This window comes from Phoxinus phoxinus (assembly GCF_949152265.1).
Source record: "Phoxinus phoxinus genome assembly, chromosome: 25".
Lineage (NCBI taxonomy): Eukaryota > Metazoa > Chordata > Actinopteri > Cypriniformes > Leuciscidae > Phoxinus > Phoxinus phoxinus.
Window position 1 is genome coordinate 8,147,488 of NC_136900.1, and position 11,073 is coordinate 8,158,560.

The 11,073-nt window shown below is 37.4% G+C and overlaps 1 protein-coding gene across 4 annotated transcripts in view; it reads left to right on the plus strand.

Moving 5' to 3' along the window:
• adck2 (aarF domain containing kinase 2) overlaps positions 1 to 10,951 on the plus strand; it is an 11,373-nt gene extending 422 nt beyond the window's left edge. For 2 of the 4 annotated variants that reach the window (XM_079603353.1, XM_079603354.1), the window contains exons 2-10: positions 401 to 521; positions 994 to 1,721; positions 3,987 to 4,133; positions 5,506 to 5,634; positions 5,707 to 5,802; positions 7,170 to 7,415; positions 8,297 to 8,425; positions 9,291 to 9,344; positions 9,992 to 10,951. In XM_079603353.1, the coding sequence (XP_079459479.1) occupies positions 488 to 521; positions 994 to 1,721; positions 3,987 to 4,133; positions 5,506 to 5,634; positions 5,707 to 5,802; positions 7,170 to 7,415; positions 8,297 to 8,425; positions 9,291 to 9,344; positions 9,992 to 10,132 (1,704 nt within the window). In that variant the 5' untranslated portion in view covers positions 401 to 487 and the 3' untranslated portion in view covers positions 10,133 to 10,951. Of the gene's footprint in view, positions 1 to 400; positions 1,722 to 3,986; positions 4,134 to 5,505; positions 5,635 to 5,706; positions 5,803 to 7,169; positions 7,416 to 8,296; positions 8,426 to 9,290; positions 9,345 to 9,991 lie in introns of all 4 variants that reach the window. The other 2 variants (XM_079603352.1, XM_079603351.1) reach the window with 2 other exon arrangements.
• Positions 10,952 to 11,073: the final 122 nt, after the last annotated feature.

The window sequence follows — 11,073 nt, forward strand, 5'->3', positions numbered from 1 at the left end:
TGTAATTTATTTATCACATTTATAGTACGAGAGGTAATAAATAATTGCTAATAAAACAACAACCACTATAATAATAACAACAACAAACGTTTAAAATAAATATATGAATATAAAATATAATAGCCTATAAAAAATAGGACAATAACAAACAAAACTGCAATTATTATATTATATATTTTATATTAAAAATAAAAACAAAAACATTTAGTCATTATGTTTTGTTTATTTCTTTACTGTATTTGTTTATTCGTATTTTACATTTTACGTAACTCAATGATTACTTACATGTCTTACTATCTTGTGTTTATTATTGCTGAGCTGATGACTTACTGAGTTTTAAAAAAATAACTTGTACTTTATTAATCAATATACCAACAAATATTTTCCATTTCTACTGAAGCGCGGAACTAATGTTGAGAAGAGTCACACGGAGGGATTTATCAGCCGGACCCGAGAAGAGGAGCAACATTTCATAACCAACATTTGAATGAATTCATCTGAATTCGTGTTGAAATGCGGAGGTACAATGTTTACTTTCTAAACAGCACCATATTAGAGCTCTGTCAGCGAAAAATTACAGGAGAAAAATAATAGGCATGCATTTGATCACGTGTTATAAATGTATTTGCAGCTTTTGAATCTTTCTGTTCATGATATAATAATTTAATCGTAACGTTAGATGTAAAGGTTTTTCATTGCTGTGCATGTAGGTTTTTCCACTACGTAAGTTCCCATTTGTAAAAGGGAATGTTTGTTAATCATTACCTGATCAAAACCTGAAAATACCTGCTATAAATTGCATTTGAACTACATGTATCCTGAATGCCTAAATAATAATAATAATAATAGCAAGTGTATCAATAATGTCTGCATTCTGCGCAAAGCGCCTGTTCCAGAACTTCAGCTGCATTGTTCACAGGGTATCGGTTCGAATCCCGTCCCGTAGAGTGTTTCTTCTTAAAGGTACTCGTCTTTTATCTCAAACCCCCAAAGTGGGACTGTTCTGCTGGACTGCATGTGGCGTCACATACGCCTCCAGTCAGGATTCGGCACATCAGAACCGAACCACAGAGAGGAAGTCAATCGCCCGAGTGCAAATCCACAGGTTAGTATTCGTCTTGCGCCTGGGACTCCGTGCCTTGGTCCTTTATCTGAAGTTCAGCCCCCTCCTGCTTCTGTATCCCCTGACTTTACTATCACACCGTTGGGCGTCCCGCTGGTTGGACGCACTACTTTGGGTCACTGAGACATCAGGACCTACTTTTATCAAACTGGGCCAGTGGGCCAGCACCAGACGGGACCTCTTCTCGCAGGACTTCTGCGACCGCTTCTCAAGGCTTCATGTGCGAGTAAAGCCCCATCCCTGGATTCACACCAAGCTGTGTCTGAGGAGGGCGTTTGGGGACGGATGGAGGCAGATGTTTGTGTTTGAGAGTAAGGAGCCCGTGGGGTCGGGGTGCGTGGCACAGGTGTATCGGGCCAAAGCTAAAGTGGCGAGTGTTGAAGATCCGGCGTTCCAACATCTGGTGGAGGAGTTGGGGAAGAAGAATCTCCTGGAAGCCTGGGAGATCCCTGGACTGGGAGGAGCTTTGAATGACCTCTGGGAGATGAATAAAGACGAGGAAGACACGGTGGATGTAAGGAACAGGGGTTTTGGAGAGAGACCTGGTCCAGATGAACAACATCCTGAGGAAGAGCATCTCATACCTGTAGCCATTAAGGTAAAGATCAGATTTACTTTCTTATGTTTTTAAACCCGTCACCTCCAATCATCTGGGCCCGGTTTTTCAAAAGGTTTCAAAAGGATAAAATTTATCCGGATTTAGTAATCCTTTTTTTTGCGATCCGTGATCACTTAATCCAGTTTACTTTTGAGCCAGTTTTTTAAAGCAACATCGGATTGGATCAATCTGATCCGGATAGGAACTTTTCAGGATCACCAAATCTGGATAACCAGTGCTCAAACAGGATAGGAAATCACAATGTAGAACTATAGATATGTAAAGAGCAACAAGTAGAATAGCCACTGTGGGGTCAGTATAAGTTTATTTTTATTTGGAAAAAAACAAAAAACACCCCATCCTCTTCCAGCAGTCCGCTCATCTGAGACCTACAACACAAACACTGTACATTGAGGATATTTATAACAAGTTTCAAATATAGATGTATTGAATTAAAAAAAAAGACTTAATGGAGTTCTTAAGAGGCGCTTTGCATGCCTTAACTACAGTACATGAGAGCGGAACCACAGAAAGCATGCAACATAACCCTTGCCTGTATTGTCCTGCACAACACCGCTACTAGCGCAATGTCCCTCTCTGTGCTGACAATGATGCACCTGAGCCCCTTGGAGACCCTAACCAACCTCCTGCATTCTTCCAGAACGAGCAAACAGGACGTGCAACGAGGGACGCAATAGTTAGACACTATTTCTGATTTGGATTTGTTTTGGATTTCAAAAATCAGTGATTGCCATTCTTTGCATTTTTTTGGTTATTCTGTAATCATTGAATGCATCACTAATAAATATTCTAAAAACAAAAATATTTTCGATTGTGATGAATATATATATCAATTAGTGACAGATTAAAATGTATTGTTTTTTGTCAATTTTGACAGCTATTTATTTTATGAGGCCAAACTCTTTCTACTTTGCTAGGCCTATACTGAAAGGCTGAATGCGTTAAAGCCTACCTAATCACTGTAGCCTGACGGATGAACAAATAAAATTAAAACCTTATGAATAAATAGGATATCTTGTAAGATATTGCATGATCCAAATATAGTATTATTTGATACATTTTTTAAGTTTTCATTACATTTTGGGCATGAAATCCATGCTGAATCCACCCTTCTGATGGGATCAGTTTAATCCAGATTTTTTGGATCAAAGTGATCCAAATCCTACAAAAAAGTTCTGAAAACCCAAACTAAAGGTTTGATCCGGATCAAAACCAAGATTGGATTACGTGATCTAATCCGATTATGTAATCCGTTTTTTCTTTTGAAAAACCCATTTTCAAGATTTGATCCAATCCGTTATCCAAAATCCTAGTGGATTACTTTTGAAAAACCGGGCCCTGGATTCATTTGAATATTTTTATGTTCAGGACAATTCCCAGTGAAATCTTCTGATCTTTATTTTTGTATACCATATTTTCACACAGAAATACATCAGATTATTAAGGTAAAATTGGGTTTTTAAATGACATTTAATGTTTATTTGCTTTACCCTGTTGAAAAATCTTTTGTTGTTATATATATATATATATAAAACAACAAAAGATTGTATATCTTTTTTTATATCAAGAGAATATACAGTATATATATATATATATATATATATATATATATATATGTATGTATGTATGTATGTATATGTATATTCTCCACTAAATTACTAATTTACACCATTAATTTCATAAACTCATTTTATTTCATCTTAACATTTTATTTTATCTTTGTTTTTGTTTTTTTCTTACTGTAAACTATTTTCTCTCATAAATACATCAGATTATCAAGGTAAAATAGTTTTTTTAATTACATTTCTTATTTAGTTGTATCCTTCTGAGATTGTTTTGGCAGATCTTGAAGTTTGTCAACATTTCAGTCTTGTCCTGTTGACAACCCACCATACCCCCCCCCCCCCAAATTATCTGGTAATAAATTACTAATTTACACCATTAATTTTCTTATAAACTAAACAAATTTGATTAAACCTTAACTTAAAATAAAAATCTCTTTTCAGTCAATAAAAAAGACTAGTCAAATGATGATGTAGGGCACGATTTAGTTTTTTAGGACTAACTAGGGATGGTGGTGGTGGTAGACCAGCAAAAAACACCTATAATAGGGTGCTGGAATAAAATATATTCATTTATTGTTGATTTTTATTTACGGGTTTATTGTCTTTTTATTGGTTAGTGTTTTTTTTCTGTTGTTATTATGATTTTTAATATGATCATTATTGTTTTTTCTTCACTCAGGTTCTTCATCCAGGAATCAGGCGGCAGGTGCAGGTCGATCTGATCCTAATGAAAGCTGGAAGTTTATTCCTCAACTGTTTGCCTGGCATCAAGTGGCTCAGCCTGCCTGAGATTGTAGATGAATTTGAGAAGCTCATGACCAAACAGGTACTGATGCTTTTATGAAGAACGTTCCTTCATGGCAGTTAACCTAATCTAAAACCATAAAATCATTTTCGTTACTTGAAATAAAAGAAATGTTAAAGTCGGCGTGAACCGGAAGTTGTGACCGGCTTTACTTCAGTATTGTGACGTATTTTCTGAGTAAAACGGAATATTGAATGAGAAAAATAGAGGGCGGGGCTTGTTTTTTCCCTCTGGGAATTGATTGGATCTAGAAAAGTAAGCGTTCCAGTTCAACTGATGTCATCACAGGGGAAGTACATTTTCAGATTTAAAAAAAGATTACTATGAATTATTTATTTGTTGATTAACTTGCAGAGATTAATTGTAAGAAGTAAAATTGGTCGATTTTGATTTCATGCTGACTTTCACTGAAATAAAATAAAATAAAAGCAAAAAAAAATATTTCCATTTAGTTTAACTTGTACTACAATAACTAAAAGTGAAATAAAATAAATAAACTATATGACATATTTAAAAATGAAATGAAAAACAAGAAAAGTTCTAAGACTTAGAAGATGAAAACACAAAATGAATTAAAAAAACTAATTCAAAATACCAAAAAAATATATAGTCAGTGTTGTGGAAAGTAATGCGTTACAATATTGCGTTTCTAATTGTGTTACATAGTTACTTTTTATGGAAAGTAATGTTATGTTACTTTTGCATTCCATCCCGTTCTGGATCGCAGGACAATAGGACGCAGGAAACGAAAGTGCAACACTCATATTTCAGCAATAAAAACAAATGTAATGTTTATCATAAGTCATTTTTTCTTATTCATATGGTTGAATTGGATCATCAAATGTCAGCAGCAGAGACATTAATTAATAAAGTGAGATTAAATGCATAAAGTATACTTGTGTAATTAAACATATTTAATTATTGCATGTTTCGTAATATTCTGAGTTTGCATTTCTCTGTTTTTATTCATTGAGGAATACTGAATCTGTTTTTGTGCAAGTGAGATGAATAAATGCACGTTCATGTTAGTAGAGAGAAATCAGGAGTAAGTGTGATTGTGTGCGCTGTGTAAATATAATGGTTAATGTAGTTAATATGATGTAATGGTAATAATTAACCACTATATTTACACAGTGAACACAATCGCACTTACTCCTGATTTCTATCAACATGGGGACAGGAGAAGTGTCAGTCATTAAATGAGAAAACAAAGTTACTTGCGTTACTTATTTGAAAAAGTTTGTTTTAACTTTAAAAGGATTGTGTTACTTTACAAGGTACTTGGAAAAAGTAATCTTATTACATACCCCAACACTATAATAGTGTCTCAGTGATACTAAAACATTCATGGTGACCAAGTGTTTTTGTGCTTTAACATCCTTTTTTGTTGCAGATCGATCTTCGGTTTGAGGCCCAGAACATGGAAAAGTTCCAAAGAAATTTCAAAGATCTGGAATACGTGAAGTTCCCGACACCCCTCAGACCGTTCGTCACAAGGACTGTGCTGGTAGAAACGTTTGAGGTAAAAATGGCATCATTTTAATATTGCGTGTCCTATTTTATTTCACTAACGCTTTATTTTGTGCTCCTGCAGGAGAGTGAACCCATCTCAAAGTACATGGGCTCTGACGTCCCAGCAGGAATCAAGCAGAGAATCGCCAGGATGGGTGTCGATCTTCTCTTGAAAATGGTTAGAGTCCGAAATTCTTGTGTAAAATTTCCGCACGTTAAAGCAACACTAAGGAAGATTTTTTACCTTAAAATACCGTATTTTCCGGACTATAAGTCGCTCCGGAGTATGAGTCAAATCACTCAAAAAATGCGTCATGAAGAGGGAAAACACATGTATAAGTCGCACTGGACTATAAGTCGCATTTATTTAGAAATTTATTTCACAAAATCCAAAACCAAGAACAGACATTTAATCTGGAAAGGGTATTCAACTCCACAAGAGCACACAGAACAACAGCTGAATAGGTGTCCGGTATGTTAGCGTAACACATTAACAGTTATTCAGCTGCACAATAGCATAAAGAACATATACCTGGGAGGCTGAATAGGCTAAACTAACATAAGCTAGCGAGTCCAACAAGTTACCGGTAAGCAAGTTCACCAAGCTCCCGATCTCATTCCACAACACTGAATCCACTGAATTCATCCTCGGTGTCGCTTCTGAAGAACTCCGCTAACTAGAGTGCCCTCTGGCAGCTGTAGACGGTAATGTTTTCTCTTGGTTCATCTCAGTCAGTATGAATTTATTTTGATATATAAGTCGCACCTGACACAGTATGAATTTATTTTGATATATAAGTCGCACCTGACTATAAGTCGCACCTGACTATAAGTCGCACCTGACTATAAGTCGCAGGACCAGCCAAACTATGAAAAAAAGTGTGACTTATAGTCCGGAACATACGGTAATGTTTCCAAAATCGTTTCAGTGGTTCATCAAGTCGTAACAGGGTGAAAGGCACTTCTGCCTCCGCTTTGCGGCCCTATATCTGCTATAACCACACACTAAGATTGCCAGATCGGGTCGCGTTTCTGTAGTTCGAATGAGACATAAGAAAACTACACTTGCTTTACGTCAAGCGTTACAATAGTCATTATTTTGTTTGTTTTTTCGTTTCTGATGTCGCAATACATCATACTTTCATGAAATCATTTAACATACTCTACCTTGTCCGTGGACATCGTTCAAAGCTGGTGCTGAATAAACGGCGAGCGAGCGTGCGTGCGACAGTAGCTGCGGTAGGCTAAATGATTTACAACAGCGGTAATGGACAATTCCGCTTCCAACCTGTAGGGCGACCGCAGAGGAAAAGTTCCTTGGTGTTGCTTTAAAAAATAAATATGACCTCACGTTGTGTCAATCGTTTACCTCCGAATTTTTCGTCCGTCATAAATTTTTTGGGGATCGGGTACAATTTTCCGCGTTTTTCGCATCCGTCGCAAGCATTTTGAATGGCGTTTTGACAATTCAGAGCCACTGAATCACGAATACGGAAAATTTCGGACTCGGTGTGAAGGACCTTAACTTGTGTTCATCTCTGGCAGGTGTTTGTGGATAATTTCGTCCACGGGGACCTCCATCCCGGGAACATCCTGGTGCAGGGTGTGCGAGGAGAGGGACCCCAGGACAGGGCCACCCTGACGGACCTGTGGGACACGGTGGTGGTGAGCATGAGACCGGCTCCTCCGGCCCTGCAGCTGGTGCTACTGGACGCGGGCATCGTGACGCAGCTCAGCGAAGCGGATCAGCGCAACTTCAGAGACGTGTTCACTGCTGTCGTTCTCAAGCAGGTGAAGAACATCGCCTTACATCGATAGTACTCAGTGCGGTGATATTGGGAAATATTATTACAATTTCACAAGTGGACGACGCTAAATACAGGAGTAAACGTGGTCAAAAAAATGTTTTGAGCTTGTCCACTTTCCACACTTCCAGAAGATTCGGCCGGATTGCTTCCGTAGTGTAAACGCTCATGTGATCGAATGTGTTCAAACCGCCACAAAAGACCGTCTTCTCTCCGTCTACTGATCTAATGAGTAACATTATAGGAAGAGCTCGAGCCAGACGGGGTTTAAACTTTATCGGCTGAAGACCCAAGTTTGGTTTGAAGATGAAAAAACACACCAAGCTCAATGTTCTCTCTCCGTTCCTGATTTCTAACACACACTCACAGCGTTCGGCTGGTCTTGTGTCTGTCAGAGCAGAAACTAAAGCTGATGTTCTCTGTGTGTTTGTCTCTGGACGCGTTCATATATAAAATGTGCACGCTTTTTTTGACCATTAGATTGCATAAAAAGAACTGACAAAGCCCATACATCTACTCACCCATAGACCCTCCCCTCGAAGAAATCAGGACAGAAGTGGTTAAAAGTGGACAAAAGAGACGGATTAAAACATCAGGTGTAAACGGGAATGTGTCTCCCTCGTCTACTTGTGATCCGATCGACCAAAACACATCTCAATACCAGGAGTAAACAGGGCCTGAGTGTGTGATCTTGTGTGTGTGTATAATGCCCAGGTTTTCTCTGTAACCATTTACAAAGGCAGCAAGTGTGTGATGATGCCTATTGTTGTCAAATCTGTTCAGATTTGAAAAGTCATGTAGTGTATTCCAGCCTTTAGCTTTAGTTAATAAAGACTAAACGTTGACCTCATGACCTTGTGTTGCCAGGGCGAGCGAGTTGCAGAGTTAATCCTTCACCACGCCCGCGCCAACGAGTGCCAGGATGTGACGCGTTTCAAGAAGGAAATGGCTGAACTAGTGGATCATGCGCTCAGTGACACGCTCTCGCTGGGAAAGGTTCGGAGTTACACACACCTCCATCACTTCCATAATTCATTATAGAACTATGTTGGCAAAAGTTTGGAACGATTATGATATTTTTAATGTTTTTGAAAGAAGTCTCTTCTGCTTCCTAAAGCTGCATTTATTTGATCAGAAATACAGTAAAATCTGTGAAATATAATTACAATTTAAAATAAGTTTTCTATGTGAATATCTGTTAAAATGTAATTTATTCCCGTGATCAAAGCTGAATTGTCAGCATCATTACTTTCAGTGTCACATGATCCTTCAGAAATAATTCTAATATGATGATTTGACTCTCAAGAAACATTTCTGATCATTATCAGTTTTGAAAACTGTCGTGCTGCTTCATATTTTTGTGAAACCATGACACACTATCATTCAAAACTTTGGGATAATATATTTTCCTTAAAGAAGTTAATACTTTTTTATTCAGCAATGATGCATTAAATTGATCAAAAGTGACATTTATAATGTTACAAAAGATTCTATTCCCAATAAATGCTGTTCTTTTTTTGACTAGTAGTGTTTTTATCTATTTATTCTGATGATATTTGGCTGTTTAACAGAAGCGGTCTTTCGAAATAGTGTCCAAAATATAAAGCACTTTTTTGTCTTCAATTATTTGAGTGTTTTTTTGTGTGTAAATCTTGTGTAAGCATGTTCATGTACATCTAATTTGCTGCCTGGCATTACATTTTATTCATCAGCAGCATTAGCTTCTTCTAGACATGTGTATCGGCCATTAAAACTCATTTCGACCGACCACTATAATCTCTGCTGAGAGATTTCAGTATCGCTGGGATTAAAATGTTGCTTAACATGGCTGGTGTTTCACACAGTATGTGTTGTTTTCTAGATTCAGGTGTCCGTGCTGCTGTCGCGAGTCTTTGGTTTACTGATCCATCACAAGGTGAGAGCCGCTGCTTTTACATGATCTTAAATTACTCCAAACTTGCATCATTTGTTATTAGCAGAAGTTAGAAGATCTGTAAAATAATACTTAGTCGCTTAATGTGACATCTACAGTGTTGGGTAAGTTATTCAAAAAAAGTAACTAATTACTAGCTACTAATTACATCTTCAACAGTGTAATTAGATTACTGTACTAATTACTCAATCTAAAAATTATTGCATTACTTATTACTAATTACTGTCTAAATCTGCTATCAAAAAAATTTATTATTCATGCCTTAAAATAGCTTGAATGTAACTACACTCTTACCTCATAGTATTAGTATACGTGGTTCTATGAATATGCAAATGAGCCCCGCCTCCACTCACTCACTCAGCTCAGAGATCCACTGGTTGACGATCACACGTTGATCTGATTGGTTACAAGGTAGTTTGTGACGTCAGAAACACCAGCGATTTCAAACCGTGTTTTTGAGACTGTCTTTGGTTCACTGCAGTTTTAAGCACAAAATGCGGTCGACTTATGAATTTACACACGGTTTGTCTTAAAGTATATTAAAAACACCACATAGACACATAGCTTGATTTTCACCACAGGAGGACTTTAAGTATTAAGTGATGTGTGTTTTGCTCTGCTCATGGCAGGTGAAGTTGGAGAGTAATTTTGCATCTATGGTGTTTGCCATCATGGTCCTGGAGGGTTTGGGCAGATCGCTGGACCCCAACCTGGACATCCTGGAGATCGCTAAACCCCTCCTGCTGAAAAACTGCACCTCGCTCCTCTGATACTCGTCCATCACACTGCCAACATTTACCTCATTGTTCCAGGCGCCTGCTGCTCAAACAATGAGTGTCAATCAGGGAATTTAACCTCACTGAGAGAGGAAACGGTACATATCTGGGATCAATTTACAAGAGTTCGGTCCATGGACAGGGTTATATGGAAAAGTTCAAGCTGTTCCTGGATCAATAATATAGACTGTCTGTGATGCTGAGACTGGATTCTACTAATAGGGCCAAATTCAATCTTCATATGTGAACTAAATCCTACAGTCCTGAAGTTTACAGACTTTAAGATGCTAAATTCAATGTCAGATTACAAGGTAAAACAAAAAATATATATCCACCTGTTGGGCTGCTTTCACTTTAAGTATGTTTAAGTGCTTTTAGACCCAACCCTGAAAAGTTACATATATTGTCAAGCAGAAGCCTGTTGTCTGTATTAGATTATAGAGTTAGTGCTTACAATCTATGCAAATGTATAAAGGAACCAGATTTTATCCATACACAATGTCCTTTTGTTCGTTTTTGTTCAGCATAACATTGGTTAAGTATATATCAAAAAGTAGGCCTATTTCCATTAAATGTGTCTGTAACAAACTTGTCAATCAAACTTTCGTTACTGGATCGTGCTAAATATGAGATTTTACATCCCTGACGATGAGTTAGTCAGATGGTCAGTAATCTTTCCTTTTTAACGTCCACATGACTGTATTTTGTTATTTACCCTCCTAGAAATGGATGAAAATAACTAATTTGTGTATTTTGCACACTTTTGCCGGAATTAAACGGAATTAAACTAATAATCTATACTTTGACAGAGACTTTTTGTTTCAATTTGTCTTTTTTATGATGTATGCACAACATATACGTGCAAACCCTCACCAGTGATTTTATATATCTGTGGTAAATGTTTATATATGTCATATCACGTGGTCACGGACGTC